This window comes from Culex pipiens, chromosome 1 (genome assembly GCF_016801865.2).
Source record: "Culex pipiens pallens isolate TS chromosome 1, TS_CPP_V2, whole genome shotgun sequence".
Classification (NCBI taxonomy): Eukaryota; Metazoa; Arthropoda; class Insecta; order Diptera; family Culicidae; genus Culex; species Culex pipiens.
Window position 1 is genome coordinate 123961163 of NC_068937.1, and position 19641 is coordinate 123980803.

Sequence of the window (19641 nt, forward strand, 5' to 3'; positions counted from 1 at the left end):
ACCTAACCAACGTTGGGTTGGATGGTGGATCCGGACATAGTTTACATACATTTAAGTGAGATCCGGCTTCAAAAAAGTACATCAATATCACTTAAGTGGCCATATCTCGAGACAGGGTTGCCAGATCTTCAATGTTTTGCACTTGTTGGAAAGGTCTTTTGATAACCTAAAAAACAATAGGTCGGATGGTGGATCCGGACATAGTTTACATACATTTAAGTGAGATCCGGCTTCAAAAAAGTACATCAATATCAGTTTAGGGGCCATATCTCGAGACAGGGTTGCCAGATCTTCAATGTTTTGCACCTGTTGGAAAGGTCTTTTGATAACCTAACCTACAATAGGTCGGATAGTGGATCCGGACATAGTTTACATACATTTAAGTGAGATCCGGCTTCAAAAAAGTACATCAATATCACTTAAGTGGCCATATCTCGAGACAGGGTTGCCAGATCTTCAATGTTTTGCACTTGTTGGAAAGGTCTTTTGATAACCTAAAAAACAATAGGTCGGATGGTGGATCCGGACATAGTTTACATACATTTAAGTGAGATCCGGCTTCAAAAAAGTACATCAATATCAGTTAAGGGGCCATATCTCGAGACAGGGTTGCCAGATCTTCAATGTTTAAGACTCGTTGGAAAGGTCTTTTGGTAACCTAACCAACAATGGGTCGGATGATGGACCCGGACATAGTTTACATACATTTAAGTGAGATCCGGCTTCAAAAAAGTACATCAATATCACTTAAGAGGCCATATCTCAAGACAGGGTTGCCAGATCTTCAATGTTTTAGACTCGTTGGAAAGGTATTTTGATAACCTAACCAACGTTGGGTTGGATGGTGGATCCGGACATAGTTTACATACATTTAAGTGAGATCCGGCTTCAAAAAAGTACATCAATATCACTTAAGTGGCCATATCTCGAGACCAGGGTGGATTGATATGCACGGTGTCGTGCTGAAATCAAAGGAGGTGGGTATCAAGTTGTCACCTAGCACGCATGTTTTTCAGTGCCTATGGTGATGCACGTCATTTGTTTATTTTCATGTGCTTACTTTTCTGGTAAGCACGTCACAAGACAAGCACATTACTGCACGTGTGCTTATTTGAAACGGATTTTTTTCCAAATTATTTTAAAAGGTTTGTTAAAATATTGTTTTCTGTCATGGGATCAAATAAAAAAAAGCCTTTTTTTCAATTTTAGATACTGTATGAAACAAAAGGCAACTCCAGTTATTCAAGAACAAGATGTTGTGAAAATAAAATCCGCCCGGAATTACAGGGGGATGTGGTTTACTGGTTGCAGTGGCTTGTTGTCGGCAGCGATAATCCGGTATTCAACTGCCGTGTGCAGCGCCCTTCGCTGACCTTTGTGACCTTTGTGACCGGCTTCGCTTCCTCGGCATCATGCCGATTTCGGGACTAGGAACGACCAACAGGCGCTGCGTCTGAGTTCCTCTCCTTGGCTGTTTTCGAGCCCCAGTACCACTGTTCCGGGCGTATCGAGGGGCCATCTTTTGAGGGTAACGCTTGGCGCGGATTGTCGCTTAACGACGGATTGTGGTCCAATTATTAATAGAACCAATCCGACCATTCCGGGACAGAGCGGGTGTTCACGTTACCTAACGATGGCAAGGGCGGTTGCTAATGTTACCCCTAATCGTTCACTTCCATCAAACCTATTTTTAATATCTCCATCCGGAATTAATGAGATTGGTTGGTTAACAGTTATCATTTTATTAAAAAAAAATCTGGAATGATCCGTGTTGAACTGGAACCATAGTTTATCAATTCCGTGGATTAGAAAAATATTTGAAAGATATTTGGGTTCAAAAACAATTTTTAATCATAGGCACGGGAAATCATAAGCACCGCGTGCTTAACATAAGCACGAGCACTGCTCGTCAATATTTCGCGTGCAGAACCAAATCAAAGTACACCAAGAAAATTCATGTGTGTCTATCAATCAACCCTGCTCGAGACAGGGTTGCCAGATCTTCAATGTTTTGCACTTGTTGGAAAGGTCTTTTGATAACCTAAAAAACAATAGGTCGGATGGTGGATCCGGACATAGTTTACATACATTTAAGTGAGATCCGGCTTCAAAAAAGTACATCAATATCACTTAAGTGGCCATATCTCGAGACAGGGCTGCCAGATCTTCAATGTTTTAGACTCGTTGGAAAGGTCTTTTGATAACCTTACCAACAATGGGTCGGATGGTGGATCCGGACATAGTTTACATACATTTAAGTGAGATCCGGCTTCAAACAAGTACATCAATATCACTTAAGTGGCCATATCTCGAGACAGGGTTGCCAGATCTTCAATGTTTTAGACTCGTTGGAAAGGTCTTTTGATAACCTAACCAACAATAGGTCGGATAGTGGATCCGGACATAGTTTACATACATTTAAGTGAGATCCGGCTTCAAAAAAGTACATCAATATCACTTAAGTGGCCATATCTCGAGACAGGGTTGCCAGATCTTCAATGTTTTGCACTCGTTGGAAAGGTCTTTTGATAACCTAACCAACAATAGGTCGGATGGTGGATCCGGACATAGTTTACATACATTTAAGTGAGATCCGGCTTCAAAAAAGTACATCAATATCAGTTAAGGGGCCATATCTCGAGACAGGGTTGCCAGATCTTCAATGTTTTAGACTCGTTGGAAAGGTATTTTGATAACCTAACCAACGTTGGGTTGGATGGTGGATCCGGACATAGTTTACATACATTTAAGTGAGATCCGGCTTCAAAAAAGTACATCAATATCACTTAAGTGGCCATATCTCGAGACAGGGCTGCCAGATCTTCAATGTTTTAGACTCGTTGGAAAGGTCTTTTGATAATCTTACCAACAATAGGTCGGATGATGGACCCGGACGTAGTTTACATACATTTAAGTGAGATCCGGCTTCAAAAAAGTACATCAATATCACTTAAGTGGCCATATCTCGAGACAGGGTTGCCAGATCTTCAATATTTTGGACTCGTTGGAAAGGTCTTTTGATAACCTAACCAACGATGGGTCGGATGATGGACCCGGACATAGTTTACATACAGTTTAGTGAGATCCAAATATATGTGAAAACACATTTTTATACATAACTTTTGAACTACTTATCGAAACTTCAATCTGTATAAAACTCGATCTATGGGACCCTAAACCAAGTCGAATGCAACAAGTTCGGGTCAAATCGGTTCAGCCAGTGTCGAGAAACATGAGCTAGTTTGTTGGTCACATACATACATACACACACACATACACACACACATACACACACACATACACACACACATACACACAGACATTTGTTCAGTTTTCGATTCTGAGTCGATATGTATACATGAAGGTGGGTCTACGACGTTTTTATACGAAGTTCATTTTTAGAGCAGGATTATAGCCTTACCTCAGTGAGGAAGGCAAAAAGGTTTTCTTTATTTAATAGGAAATCAACTATTTAAATTCAGCTAAAATCGCAGAACTCGAATTTGATATTAAAAATAAGAAAAAGAAAAAAACGAAAATTAAATGGTTTTGCTCGTGATTCGGTAATCCGAAGTCCCTTACAAACCTTCGGATAATCGAAACTTCGGATAATCGTGGCTTTGGAGAATCGAGTCTGGACTGTATCTCCTCGAAAGTATTCTGCAATGTTAAGACTTTAATAGACATTTCCTTTTAATTTTGGACACTCCAGTTCCATATGAAATTGCGTATTTTAAGGACGAAAATTTCAGTACCCAAATTTTTAATCTGAAAACCAATGTAGACCCAACCTTTCAATTCCAACCTTGAAGCATTTCCAACTGTCCCACTTTTTCCAATCATCCCAAATGATGCAAAACTAAATCCATCAATCCTCGCCTGTCGTCTGGGTCCCCGGCTGGGATGTTTTCCTCGGGTAATTAATTTGCTTGTACCGTGCAGTTAATTAAGCTTGCCCAAACAAATAAAATAGAGCGCACCACAGTCTTCACGGTGCCCGTGCTCATTAATTCAGATTCACGCCTTCAAAATTTGATGCTTAAACAACGCAAAAAAAAAGAGTCCTTCAAGTCCTGGCGTAAGTAATTAATCACTCAATCTATTCCAATCGCCTGGGGGGAAGGGGAGAAATCGTTTCAATTCAGCGTCTCATGTGTAAACAATCAATCAATTTGTCGATTTGTGTGTCAGGTTGTGAGCTTTAAAGCATCCTTGCGGAATCTAATCGTCCTGATTGACGGCAAGAAACTTGTCTGAAAAGCATACTATAAACAGCATGAATAGCTCGTGTTTTCCTCCCTGGGGGGATGTTTGCGAAGAACGTTGCAAAAGATGGTTTAAGATCGTTAATTAAACTATCTCATCTTTATTCATGATGTTTTGCTGCAGCAGCATCCTTCCTGTGGGCCCTCCGGGGTGGAAACTCGAGAAGAGCTTTACGGTGAGCTTTTTTCCCATTCAGTTCTGCTTGAACACTCTTCGATGGTTTGTTGATTGTTTTTTAGTTCAAGCTTCCTTTCTGATAGTTTTGTGTTAACTGCAACAAATAAACTTTACTCCGCAGCAATAAAATAGCAATTTGAGGGTTAATTCCTCACGAAAGCGAACTGCAGTGATGAGTCTGGCCTCGGGAAAGATTCACTCGATTAAGGCTTCCTTTGGTCCCGTTAATTTATCATCATTATCCGGTGGTGTAATCTCATTTAAGGGTCGCAGTAAGTGGGCTGCGGGTGAGGCAAGGAACGAAAACTCATTAGCCATCATTGGCAGGTTTGCGCGCAGGAATCGGTTTCACGGCACTAAACGGAAAGGAAGCTGCTATTATTGTGTGGCTCTGTGGTTCTGTATCGTAGAATCTTGGTTAAAGATTGAGTTGAGTAGATTTGAATCTTAAAAACAAAAACGGATGCAACTATTTTTAAGTTTCTGCAAGATACACTGAATAATAAACTGAAAATATAATGATTATCAAGAATTCCACGTATCTTGTAAAAATTTTCAACTTTGTGTTTTTATGAAACTTTGTACATACATTTCCAATATCAAATGAAGTCATTTTGCATCATAAGTCTCCATACAAATTATTCGCTCCTTGGGGTTCTCAATTGCGAGATTCCTACTCGAGATCTACAAAATGGGCATGTCAAACGAACGGGGTCACGTTTTAGTTTGACAACCCTTTTACACGCAGTTCACACTCACTACCAAACGTTTGTTTTGATAGTGTGCGTTAGCGCCTGGTAAAAAGTGACATTTCGTCACTTTTTATTTTGACTTTGACCAACCAACGGGGTACAAACTAAAAAAGTGTCACACGAAAAAGTAACCAACCACCGGAGGTTCACCCATACAAGCCTCCATACAATTTTGGCTGCTGTCCATACAAAAATGGTACGTAGTGACCAACCACCGGGGGTTGAATGTATTCGAATATCTGTACATTGAGAAAAGATTGAGCAAAGTTGTAGGTTATGATTAGGAATTCTCATATTTTTCCTTTTTCTAAACATCACATAAAAGTTTAGAGACTTCATATTTGCTAATCAAAGGCATATTCTCAATATTGCACATTTCACTGCTATGTTGGCCGCCATCTTGGACTATAAATTCACACATAGCTTTATAGCATTTCTTACGATTGTGATGGCATCCATTTGAGTGCCCGAGCAGACGGGAATAACTTGAGAATAAAATTTTTTGATATTTGAAAATACTAGGAAAATAACATTTTATGTTATTTATAACAAAATTTGTTATTCGTCGCTATGATTTTTTTGTTATTGGATTATTATTGTAATAACAGACTAATAACATTTTTAGTGATTCTACGAACAAATCTTTGTTATTTTAACAAATAATCCGATCATCCCAATAACAGTTGGAGTTATTCTTCCATAACAAAAAATGTTATTCTCGAGTTATTTTGGCGTTCAACCAATATCAGATCAATAACAAATTTTCTTATGATAACATAAACTGTTATTAAATCCTTATGCAAAAATGGATTTTTCAAGAAGGTTCCATAACACTTTTTGTGTTATTTTAACAGTATTTGTTATTGAAATGGCATGAATTTTGTTATTACCGTCTGCCTGGGTGTTGAAAAGTTCAACTTTTCAGTATTAGTATCGAAAGGTAATATTTTTTCAGTGGGTTTTTTGCGGTACTGACACCAAGGGTGACATTGGGTCTGAGGCTAAGATTGGGTCATATAAAAATGTTGAAATTTGTATGGCCCAATTTCACCCCCTACATTGGGTCTCTCAGGATGATGATGAATAAAAAAACGATGTAATCAATTCGTTGAAAAACTCGTCATATTTATGCGACCCAAATTTTTTTTTTATATATATATATAAAACTATATTGCATGTTTCCTAAAATGACACACACTTTTCCTAGTCAGATCCTAGCATTAACGCTTTGCGAAAGTCCTGACCTTCCGCACACAAACATAGAACACAAACACACTCCCGCTCCCCTTCTACCAGCGTTAAATGTTTACTTCGTTTTGCATAAATATTGATTCGAGCTACTTTCACACCAGCCCGCCTTAGGATGTGAATGTGTGTATCTGTGCCGTACGGTCTGTGGGTTCCTTCCTGTATTTAGCCAGCAAGAACAGGAGCAAGAACAAGCAGAAGGCTAATCACTTCCTATCCGCGCGGCTCGAGGAAACGATGCCAAGGCTAGGATTAATCCCTTAACACACACCTTAGGTACACCGTAACCCTCTACAGCGATTTTTTGGTGTTCAAGTTAAAGTTAACTTCTCTTTAATAATTTTTCCTAATTTTTTCTATTTTTTCTTGTAAACTAGTTTATAATAGGGAGCAACTCTCTACGAAATCGGCCGATTTCGACCATTTTTTATTTTTTTGTATTTTTTGATTTAACTCAAACTTTGTGGGGGCCTTCCCTATGACCAAATAAGCTATTTTGCGTCATTGGTTTACCCATACAAGTCTCCATACAATTTTGGCTGCTGTCCATACAAAAATGGTATGTAAATATTCAAACAGCTGTAATTTTTGAGTGAATTTTCTGATCAATTTGGTGTCTTGGGCAAAGTTGTAGGTATTGTTGAGGACTTTTGAGAAAAAATAGGTACACGGAAAAAAATGCAGATTTTTTATCAACTTTTTTTTCACTAAAACTCAATTTCCCAAAATACGTATTTTTTGATTTTCGAGATTTTTTTATATGTTTTAGGGGACAAAAATCCGCAACTTTTGAGCCATAGAGAAACATGGTCAAAAAATCTGCCGCCGAGTTATGAATTTTTGAAAAAATAGTGATTTTTGGAAAAAATCGAAGTTTCATGCAAAAACAAGTTTGACATTATTTTTTAATGCAAAATTGAATTTGCAATCAAAAAGAACTTTACAGATTTTTTGATAAAGGGCTCCGTTTTCAAGATATAGCCACCGAAAGTTTGATTTTAGCGAAACATTTGCAGTTTTTCAATTTTTAAAAATAGTGACCATGAGTGACCATTTCTAAAAATATTTTTTTTTGAAAAGTTCAGAAAATTTGCTATAAAATTGTCTAAGAGACATTGAAGATTGGACCTCGGGTTGCTGAGATAGAGCCGCTTTAAGAAAAAGAAACACGAAAATTGAAGTTTTCTAAGTCTCACCAAAACAACCCACCATTTTCTAATGACGATATCTCAGCAACTAATGGTCCGATTTTCAATGTTAATACATGAAACATTCGTGAAATTTTTCGATCTTTTCGAAAAAAATATTTTGAAATTTTTTAAATCAAGACTAGGCGTAATATTCAATGTTTGGCCCTTTTAAAACGTTAGTCTTGATTTAAAAATTTTCAAAATATTTTTTTCGAAAAGATCGGAAAATTTCACGAATAGTTGCTGAGATATGGTCATTAGAAAATGGTGGGCTGTTTGGGTGAAACTTAGAAAACTTCAATTTTCGTGTTTATTTTTCTTTAAGCCGCTGTATCTCAGCAACCAGAGGTCCATTCTTCAATGACTCTTAGACAATTTTATAGAAAATTCTGTGAAATTTTCAAAAAAAATATTTTTAAAAATCGTCACTCATGGTCACTATTTTTAAAAATTGAAATACTGCAAATATTTCGCTCAAATCAAACTTTCGGTGGCTATATCTTGAAAACGGAGCCCTTTATCAAAAAATTTGTACAGTACTTTTCGATTGCAAATTCAATTTTGCATTAAAAAATAATGTCAAACTTGTTTTTGCATGAAACTTCGATTTTTTCCAAAAATCACTATTTTTCCAAAATTCGTAACTCGGCGGCAAATTTTTTGACCATGTTTCTCTATGGCTCAAAAGTTGCGGATTTTTGTTCCCTAAAACATAAAAAAATACATATTTTGGGAAATTGAGTTTTAGTGAAAAAAAAGTTGATAAAAAAATCTGCAATTTTTTTTTTCGTGTGCCTATTTTTTCTCAAAAGTCCTCAACAATACCTACAACTTTGCCGAAGACACCAAATTGATCAGAAAATTTACTCAAAAGTTACAGCTGTTTGAATATTTACGTACCATTTTTGTAAGGACAGCTGCCAAAATTGTATGGAGACTTGTATGGGTGAACCAATGACACAAAATAGCATATTTAGCCATAGGGAAGGCCCCCACAAAGTTTGAGCCAAATCAAAAATACAAATAAAATCCATTTCCGGTTTTGGTAGAGAATTGCTCTAGGGTTATTTCAGGTCTTTTTTACAACCCTCAAAAATATCTGTTACCTATGTGCTGTTTTGCATAATTTTCCAGTTACTTTCGATTTTTTGTGCGTTTTTAACTTTTTTAAACCATTAGCTTTAAAATTGCAACAAAGTGTGTCATAACATAAACTGAAACATAAGTAAAATAACTGCGTGATTACTTTATTATGAAATTTTTGACTATTAGTTAAAAAGAGATCCAAAGTTGACTCCAGAAAAAAACAAGTGATCCCTTCTGAAATTTTAATAAAATTTGAGAGTGTTCTTTACCAATGCTTTAAAAGATTCTGGCTTTTGACATTTAATTTGACTTTGTCAAACCAGATATGCGTCAAACTCAAACGTGTGTCAATCCACCGGGGGTTTTGCGTACATCATTTTGGAATCACTTCTTAAAATTCTGTCTTCATTAAAACTGAGCATTGCTACTGGGGAAATGTTCACGCAAAATTTGGCTGACAGCGTGTCCAAAATTACTGTCAGCACAGTGCTTGAGGGCGTTTTCTTAGGAGGCAACATTCAGTGACTCAAAAGACTCAAACTGGAAGCTTTGAGTTTCTATTTTATGTGTTTTCTTCGCTTTCACGAGAATTGCCATTGAGAGAAACGCTAACAATGGGAGCCTTTGCGCCAAAGGGTTTCCTCCTCAGTTATGCTTGGGTTGGTTTTCTTTCACAAAGTTAAAGGTGGACACTGCTAAAAAGATGATCATGATACTTAAATTGAATAATTACATTAAATCATCTAAAAAACAAGCAAATTGGAATGCATGTTTCAGCCTTATCAAACATACATCAAAAGAGAATATCGTTTTTCAAATTGTTTTACTGTGCTCCCAAAAAAAACACAGGATGTTTGCTTCAAAACTTTTGCGGGCCCCAGCAAACAGCTCACTTTTTCGAAATTAACATCCGGTAACAATTCTTCACCTTACTCCAACCAACTTCCACTTTTAAAACAATAGAACAACAGGACACTTGCAATGCGAGTGAAGAAGCATAATGCAAGCATCACTCCTTCTGGCAGAAATTTCCATCCTCGCAAAGTTTGGCCCGTTTTGTGTTTTGCAAACTTCCCTCTCGGATTCATGCTCTCGTAATTTTGAATTTTTAATGTCACCACGACCACCACCATCTAGTGATGTGTATATTAGGATGGCTCGAGATGGTCGATTTTTCAGAACATACTTTTTTCGCTTGCTTTAAGGCCCCCAAATAACTCTACAAAATTTGGGAGCGATTAATTGCGTCCACACTTTGCGCATTGCATTTAAATTTTGTGTGATAATTAGTATGGAAGACCCTCTTTATAACAATTTGATATTTATCATTATTATTTTCCACTAAAATTGTCAAACCAACACAATAGCGCAAAAATTGAGAAAATTCTCTAAAACTGTCAAAAGATACAGCGTCCTCAGAACTGGTCTGAAACGTGTTTTTTACTCGGAAATTACGCTTTATCTTTTGACAGGAGCGAGAAAGGACAATACTTTCTATGGGAAAGTTATAGAGAAGTTCTGAATTTAAAAAATTAAAAAGTAAAAAAGAGGGGTTTTCCATGCTAATTCCCACACAAAATTTAAATTCAATGCGGAAAGTGTGGAAGCCACCAATCACTCCCATATTTTGAAGAGTAATTTAGGAGCCTAAAAGCAACCGAAAAAAATATGTTCTGAAAGTTGAGCCATCCTAGTGTATATCTGAATAAGTGACAGGAAAATGTATGTGTACATAACAGCAAGAGTGTAGTAGGTGTGTAATGGATACGTTAAGGACAAAATGTTTGGGAGAGAGTGTGTGTGTGTCTAAAGTCTAAATAATTGATGCTTGAAGCAGGTCGGACAAAGGGTTGAAGAGGAGGAAAGGTGATGTAATACTACACTGTACTCTTTTGGGATGAAAAACTAGGTCAAAGAGGTGTAAAATTATCTTAAAAGGATGTACCACAAACCCCGAGGATAGTGTTTCATGGATGTTCGGAGCTAACCTTTGAAAAAAAATACTTAATTAATCTGCCTTCCTTGTTTCTATCCAAAAAAAATGCTGTTTGATCCAGGTATCATTTTCATCAAAATTACTGAGACCAATCCGGCTGCAAAATACGACATAAATATCATCTAGAGGACGTTACTTGAGATTACAAGATATCCAACTTTATGAAAGTGACCAGTTGTCTAACTTTTTGTCTCATCATAGTTGTTTCAGGAGTTGAAAACATTGTCTTTTCTTTACGAGCAAAGAGCTGTTTCTATGAATCCTGTAAATGAATTTCTACTATTTTGGGTATTTTATTTGACTTTTTCTGTGGAATCCGATAATAGTACAATCAGACATAGGTTGTTTGGTCCAGTTTCGGTCAAAACGAGATTTTAAGGTTTGATACATCTTTTTAAAATGTAAGGCTATGATTTTAAGTCTTCAAGCTATTTTCCTTTAAAGCAAAACTAATAACCTAACAAGTTGCAACAAGAAGATCTTGTCAGCACGAGTCGTACATTTATCCAACGAGGTTCACGAGGTATATTTAGTCAATGAATCGTTTAAATAAAAAAAAAATGAAAAATATTGCTTTTCAAAACAAGTGCTGAAAAGTTCCACTTTTCAGCATTTGTTTTGAAAAGTGTTTTTATTGGATTTTGTTATTTTTGGTAGAGAAAAGTAGGCTGTTTTGTTGTTTTATAATGACAGGAAAAGTAAGTAGTTTCACGACGGAATTTCAAAAAAAACTTTTTGCAATTCCGTCGTGAAACTGCTTACTTTTCCTGTCATTCTTGAACGACGAAATAGCCTACTTTTCTGTACCAAAAATAACAGAATCGAATAGCAACACTTTTCAGCACTTGTTTCGAAAAGTAACACTTTTCAATTTTTTATTCATTTAAACGATTTATTGACAAAATACATGAAAATTTGACTTAAAATTTCACTCAATAAGTGTTTTTCGGAATTTCAAAAAATGTTGTATGGAACTCGTTGCAAAACTTGATTTTTTCAGCACTCTTCGTATTTATCCAACTCGGTGAACCTCGTTGGATAAATGTACGACTCGTGCTGAAAAAATCCTCTTTTTGCAATTTGTTGCATAAACTACTATTTCGACATTTTTTTCGAAACTTTATAACTTGTTATGGTCAATAACGTCATGATTCGAATTCCCGGACGCTTCGAAACCCGGACACTTCATCTTGTTTTATAATTTTTTAGGATATAAGTTCGCATTATGAATGTCAAAACTGTTTTATTTGATGAATTCCAACATGAACTTTCATTTAAAGTTTGTTTGAACGCTGTAGTTAATGCCAAAACAATTTAATACAATAAAATTATAAGTTTACCAAAAATGCGAAACATTTCACTTGAAATATTTCATAGGCGTCCGAAGCACCGGGAAGGCAAAGTAGAAATTTATGGTTTCGATTTCCTTAAATTCTAGCAAATTTTTATATAAACTATCGATTGTTTTGATGTTAACAGCTTATTGGAGACCTAAAGAATGCCATTCACTAACATTTCAGTCCAAATTTGTGCGATTCATAAGTAAAATCGAGTGTCCGGATTTCGAATTAGCTTTTATCAGTGTCCGGGATTCGAAGCACAACAAGTCATTTTAATTTTAAAATTCTGATAAAAAATTGTTATAAAAGACACATTTTGCATGCATTTTCTTGAAACTGACTGTTTATACTACATCCTGATGATGTTTCTACATTTCCAACTTATTACATGATTTTTTGCCAGCTATAACAAAAATGATATGCTACTAAGTGTCCGGATTTCGAATCATGACGTTATTAATGGACAAAAAAAACTAATTTAATCCACCTATGTAGTGGGTGCCTTACTTTTTATCAAAATGGTTCACACAAAAGGTAATAAATATCTTTAATAAAACAAAAAATTTTGAACGGAATCAACTGAAAGCTAAACATCCGGCTTCAAAAAATAACATACATATAACTGAAGTAGTCACAACTTAAGACAGGGTTGTCAGATTATCAATATTTTGGACACGTGGACTTTCATATGGATTTGTTAAAAAATAATTGCAACATTACAAAGTACTAAAAACATTCATTAAAAATTTTGTAAAAATTAGAATATTTTTAAGGAATAAAATTTCGTTTTTCTATGCATAGCTATTTCTATCGCCCATATATTGAGGACAGAAAGCTCCATCAACTTCTTTAAAGTGATAGCCAGGCAAATTTTGCGTTCATAAAGGTCGTGATATTTATCAGGAAGAAAACCGCATCATTCAACAGCAGCAGCAACGAAAACAACTGCCATAACCATAAAGCCCCGGAGCAGCGGCGGTGTTGCGCTGCTGCGGAAAAGTTTGAAGAGTTGTGAGTGCGTTTAAAATAGAGTCAACCACCGGCCACCACTGGCAAAGTGCAAGAAATTTCGCAGTGCAATTTACTGCCAGTGTATTTGTGTGTAGATTTCCCTCTCTTTGTGTGTGTGTGTGCTTTAAATCCAGCTCCCCCTAAACCAACACACCGCGAAGATGAAAAGTTCGAGCCCGTTAAATAAATGGAGGCGAAGAGTAGTAAATTCCGTGGCCACCCTCCACCCCCCACTTCCCACGACCACGTCGTACCACTGAAGGCCCCACCGTTGCAGTCCTCGCTTGCCTCGGCGACCTCCCGAAAGAACCGCGGTGGTCCTGCGGCGGCCGTCCGCCATACGGTCAAGTTTAAGGAGCAGTCCGACCAGGACATTCTCGTGGTCACCGTCGAGCCACCTTCGCCGATCAGCCCCAGTCCGGAACCGCGCTTCCACCTGCCACCGGTCCCACCCCCACCCTCGGGAACTCCCCACCCCCAAGTGGGCGCGAAAAAGGCCAAAACAGGTACAAAAAAGACCACCGACAACGAGTCCACCACCAAGAGGAAGGCTGTCTCCGTTGGCGGCCATAAGCCGCGCCTTTCGGAAGGATGCACTTCGTTGATGTACGCCTGCCAGCAGGGGCTTACCGAGGAAATTGTTAAGGAGCTGCGCGAAAAGGTGAGAGCGTTGGAATGGGAAACAAATGAAAATGCAGCTGAATTGAAAAGTTTCACAAGGGATTTCCTCAGAGGTTTTATTTATGCTTTGTTTTCTCTGATGATATTTCAGAATTTTTTTTTTCTTATGCTGAGACGCATGATTTAATTTTGAGTGATTTTAAAATTAACAACACAGTAAAAAAATAACTTAATATTATATCTTGGAATGAGTAAATTTTTACAGTAAGAAAAAAGTGTAAATTTGTAAATTTATCGATTCACTGTTTCAGTCTAAATTGATGTAAATTACATTATAAAATAGGTACACCTGTTTTTTTTTAAAATCAGTATTGATTCAAAAAATCATAACTCGGTCAAACATAATTTGCCCGTTCTGGAAATTTCTAAAAAGTTGGCATTTGAAGTCCCCTAAAACATATCAGAAAAAAAATATAAAAATAGTGTTTTTTTTTTCTTGCAAATCAAGTTTTAGTGCCAAAAAGTGAAATTAATAATCACCAAAAAAATTTACCGTATATTATATATATATTTTTTTTATTGTAGTCATTATCCATACCTGAGCAACTCTCTACGAAATCGGCCGATTTCGACCATTTTTATTTTTTTGTATTTTTTTATTTGACTCAAACTTTGTGGGGGCCTTCCCTATGACCAAATAAGCTATTTTGTATCATTGGTTCACCCATACAAGTCTCCATACAATTTTGGCTGCTGTCCATACAAAAATGGTATGTAAATAATCAAACAGCTGTAACTTTTGAGTGAATTTACTGATAAAGACACCAAGTCTTCGGCAAAGTTGTAGGTATTGTTGAGGACAATTGAGAAACAAATAGGTACACGGAAAAAAAATTTGCAGATTTTTTTATCAACTTTTTTTTTCACTAAAACTCTATTTCCCAAAATACGTTATTTTTGATTTTCGAGATTTTTTGATATGTTTTAGGGGACAAAAATCCGCAACTTTTGAGCCATAGAGAAACATGGTCAAAAATATGCCGCCGAGTTATGAACTTTTGAAAAAATAGTGATTTTTGGATAAAATCGAAGTTTAATGCAAAAACAAATTTGACATTATTTTTTAATGCAAAATTGAATTTGCAATCGAAAAGTACTGCACAGATTTTTTTATAAAGGGCTCCGTTTTCAAGATATAGTCACCGAAAGTTTGATTGTAGTGAAATATTTGCAGTTTTTCAATTTTTAAAAACAGTGACCATAAGTGACCGCTTCTTAAAAATATTTTCTTTGAAAAGTTCAGAAAATTTGCTATAAAATTGTCTAAGAGACATTGAAGATTGGACCTCGGGTTGCTGAGATACAGCCGCTTTAAGAAAAAGAAACATCAAAATCAAGACTAGTAATTTAAATGAGCGTAATATTCAATATTTGGCCCTTTTGGCTGTAAAAGTTTTGGACATTGTGTTTTTTTTTTGTTTAATTCATCACATTCATTAATTTCCCTGTGGTAGAATACTCCAGCATGGATTCAATGTTCAATGTGTAACTGGAAGCATACATTGTTTAAAACAGTTCTACGTACATCAGAGCTCCACCAGAAGTAATCCTACTCAAATCACATAATCTGCTCTTGCAATTAGACAGCAAAATCTGCCCCTCAATAATTCATCCTAAGCTCATCGCAATCGTCTAATGCGCCCGAAACAACAACAGAATCAACAACCACCTCGAAAAGATTTCAACTCGATTGAATCCGATCTCCAGTCATGCGCTGCCAAAGGTGACCATCGAGGTTGATTAAATTAATCCGGATCGAGTCCGGAATCCGGAATATTGTTTCGTTTCTTTTGCCTGTTTGGGAGAGGGACACCGCCGGAATTAACTCAACAACATCATTTAGCAATCTTTTTTTGGGGGAAGACAAGGGCTAGGGGTGAATCAATTTCCAGCTTTGGAACTAGGGAAGCTTGTTTCTTGCCTGTGGCCCAGTTCTCTGCACTCGTATTTTGGTCCTGTTTTAGGAAAGGGCTGAGAAACTAAGACCCCGAGTAAGAGCCTTTTCCCAAAACTATTAGACCACTGGGACAGAATTTATCCGAAAGCATTCCGATTGCGGTGACAGCGGCGCCCAAGCTCTGAAGGAGGAAAATGGGGGGGTGTCAAAGGGGGGCAAAATGGGCCCAAAAGTACGTGCCGAAGCCATTATGTCAATTGGTTTAGGAGGTTTGATTCTACGGGTGGAACCATGGCAAAAGGGACAAATCCTACGTGTTCATCTCGAAGCGAGCCATAGAGGGAGGGGGTATTCCACGTGGACACTCCCGGTGGTGAACTCCCCTAAATGGTTTGTGTGGGAGTGTTGGCTTTTCCCACAACACCCATTTTTGGAGGTTTGCCACAACCAACACTTTGGCTCGGTTGCTGCTGCTGCGAAAGGTCGGTGATGGTGCTACGTGGAACGTGTATTCCCACGCACATGTGTCGGTACATTCGAACATCGGTTCTGGCGGCGTTTGTACATTAAATCCGGACCACATTTATGCGGGCATGGGCCGGACGGGACACCTCAGTCGACGGGATGAGGGGAGCCTTAGGGAGACACACACACATTTGGTTGGTAAGGAAGGGAAAGTGCACGAAAATGTGAAGAACAAACTAGTGCAGGTGAACTCGATAGGGTCTGTAGAACAGTTTTAAGTTGATAACATTTAATTTCGATTCTCAGATTACTTTGCTTTTCAAGAGTTTTGGTGAAAAAGTTTAAAATAAATCAGGGGATATCTCAAAACATAAACTAACACTGCCAAAAAAAACTTATGCAATCAATCCTTGATTGTTAGGAATCGGTTAACAATATATTTAAAAACATTAATTGAAAAAAAATAACCGTCAGAATTTTTTCCTTTCTGGACCACAGACCATGAACCACGGCAATGACAGGACGTTAAATTTCAAAAATTAAATTATCGTATTTTGGGAATCCAACTTTTAGTAAATAAAACTTAATAAAGAAATGAAAAATTTATTTAAATGTATTTTTTTCCTAAACCGTCCTTATTATAATCTACAACTTTCCCAAAGCCATCAAATTGATCAGAATATACCATCTCGAGATACAGATTTTCATATATTTACGAACACAGCCGTTGCCCCGATCCCTGTTCGATTTACGTGAAACTTTGTCCTAAGGGGTAACTTTTGTCCCTGATCACGAATCCGAGGTCCATTTTTTCGATATCTCGTGACGCAGGGGCGGTACGACCCCTTTCATTTTTGAACATGCAAAAAAAAGAGGTTTTTCGAATAATTTGCAGCCTAAATAGGGTGGTGAGATAGAAATTTGGTGCAAAGGGACTTTTATGTAAAAATAGACGCCCAATTTGATGGCGTACTCAGAAATCCTAAAAAACGTATTTTTCATAAAAAAAACACTAAAAAAGTTTTAAAAACATTCCCATTTTCCGTTACTCGACTGTAAAATTTTGGAACTCTCTACGAAATCGGCCGATTTCGACCATTTTTATTTTTTTTTTGTATTTTTTTATTTGACTTAAACTTTGTGGGGCCTTCCCTATGACCAAATAAGCTATTTTGCGTCATTGGTTTACCCATACAAGTCTCCATACAATTTTGGCTGCTGTCCATACAAAAATGGTATGAAAATATTCAAACAGCTGCAACTTTTGAGTGAATTTTCGGCAAAGTTATTGAGGACTTTTGAGAAAAAAATAGGTACACGGAAAACAAAATTTACAGATTTTTTAATCAACTTTTTTTTCAATAAAACTCAATTTCCCAAAATTGATTTTTCATTTTCGAGATTTTTTGATATGTTTTAGGGGACAAAAATCCGCAACTTTTGAGCCATAGAGAAACATGGTCAAAGAATCTACCGCCGAGTTATGAATTTTTGAAAAACAGTGATTTTTGGAAAAAATCGAAGTTTCATGCAAAAACAAGTTTGACATTATATTTAAATGCAAAATTGAATTTGCAATCGAAAAGTGCTGTACAGATTTGTTGATAAAGGGCTCCGTTTTCAAGATATAGCCACCGAAAGTTTGATTTTACAAAATATTTGCAGTTTTTCAAATTTTAAAAATTGTGACCGTAAGTGACCATTTCTAAAAGTATTTTTTTTTGAGAAGTTCAGAAAATTTTCTATAAAATTGTCTAAGAGACATTGAAGATTGGACCTCGGGTTGCTGAGATAGAGCCGCTTTAAGAAAAAGAAACACGAAAATTGAAGTTTTCTAAATCTCACCAAAATAACCCACCATTTTCTAATGATAATATCTCAGCAACTAATGGCCCGATTATCAATGTGAATACATGAAACATTCGTGAAATTTTCCGATCTTTTCGAAAAAAAATACTTTCAAATTTTTTAAATCAAGACTAACATTTTAAAAGGGCCAAACATTAAATACTACGCCCATTTTAAAATTTTTATTTTTTTTTCAATTTTTAAAAATTGAAAAACTGAAAATATTTCGCTAAAATTAAACTTTAGGTGGCTATATCTTGAAAACGGAGCCCTTTATCAAAAAATATGTGAAGTACTTTTCGATTGCAAATTCAATTTTGCAACGGCCTAACTATGATTTAAAAAAATACGGGGCAATTTGAACGCATTTGTCATGGTTTTTGAAAAAATATAATATTTTTTTATGAAAACAGATCATTTTCCAGTAATTTGCAAATCGCGAGTTGTAAACGATTTTTTGGAATTTTTTGTTGTTTGAAAACAATGTTCCTGAGACAAAAACCTATCGAAATCTGGGTGAGCCCGAAGGGATCATAAATAAACCACTTGGACACTTTTTTTAATGATCTCAAGTTTCATAACATATCTCCATTTGCAGAACAATTTCTATTTTCTCTTCATTCCAATTTCTCTCCTTTTTACCCCGTTCATCTTAAATTATAACAAGAAACCGGTTCCCACCGTCTGGCCAGCCCCAAACATGGAAAAGCTGAGTAAGAGGTTTGTCTGTTTTTTCCGAAAAAATCGGCTTTGATACCCTTTACCCTCTTTCATTTCCGACCACCCTTTTCTCCTCCTGTGTCGGATTCTTTCTCAAGTAACGCGCACCCAACATTTACGACGTCTTATCTATTAAAGTAAAATTTTTGCAAAGACCCAGCTCTCGGGCAAGATTTTCAATTTTCCTCTCCGTTCAGGCGGCAAACTGATATTAGTTCGCCCTCTCATTTGGAATTAGGGCGGGCCCACCACCTTCTCCAAGAAGTCATGGAGTGAGGGGAGCTAATTTCGGTATTGCACAGTAAACACAACTGTTGTTTTGAAAAACAGTTTTAGTTGACTGTTTTCCAAGTTTTTTGGGGCCTTGAGAAAAGAAGTGTTTTGAAAGGTTTTTTTTTAAATCATTTAATTTTTTTCTTGTGTCGCATTGTCTTGTTTCTATTAGTGCAAGACAGCGTTCTAGGAAGTTCGAATGCTGGCCTCAGTAATTTGTAACCGGACCATTTCTGACCACATTCTTGACTAAAGCTTCCCAAAAAAAAAGTCTATGAAAGGACGATGCGCCTCAATGCGAGCAGACGATGTGAATGTTTCATTCTACAAATTGATAAAGTTGTTAGGGCATGGGAATGGAAAAGAGAGAGAAAAAAGGGGTTTTCGTCCTTTCGGAACTCCTCGGCGGCAGAACAATGCGAAACTCTATGAAAAAGTTCGACTTCATGGCACAAAGTTAGATTGAAAATTCCTGCACAGAAAATTTGATTCGATAGACGTTTGATTTTGAAATCTGTGGTGAATCAGTGATGGGACTATTTTTTTCTCAATCCTCAACTTTCCTAGAATTGCTTTCACAGCAAAAAATATTACTATTCACGAAAGGGAAATCCCTCAGCTGACACCAAAGCACTTTCTCACACAAAACCGCCAGTAAATGGCAAAAGCATCAGCAAAAAATAACAATCAT

General features: G+C 36.7%; 1 protein-coding gene across 3 annotated transcripts in view; it reads left to right on the top strand.

The window, feature by feature from the left end:
• LOC120414290 (inversin) overlaps positions 1-19641 on the top strand; it is a 154108-nt gene that overhangs the window by 102859 nt on the left and 31608 nt on the right. For 2 of the 3 annotated variants that reach the window (XR_008211796.1, XM_052706313.1), the window contains exon 1: positions 13239-13727. The exons of the other annotated variant lie outside the window; for it this stretch is intronic. Coding sequence is in view for 1 of the 2 variants with exons in the window: in XM_052706313.1 (XP_052562273.1) it covers positions 13254-13727 (474 nt within the window). In the remaining variant the exon portion in view is untranslated. Of the gene's footprint in view, positions 1-13238; positions 13728-19641 lie in introns of those variants that run through there. 3 annotated transcript variants of the gene reach the window in all.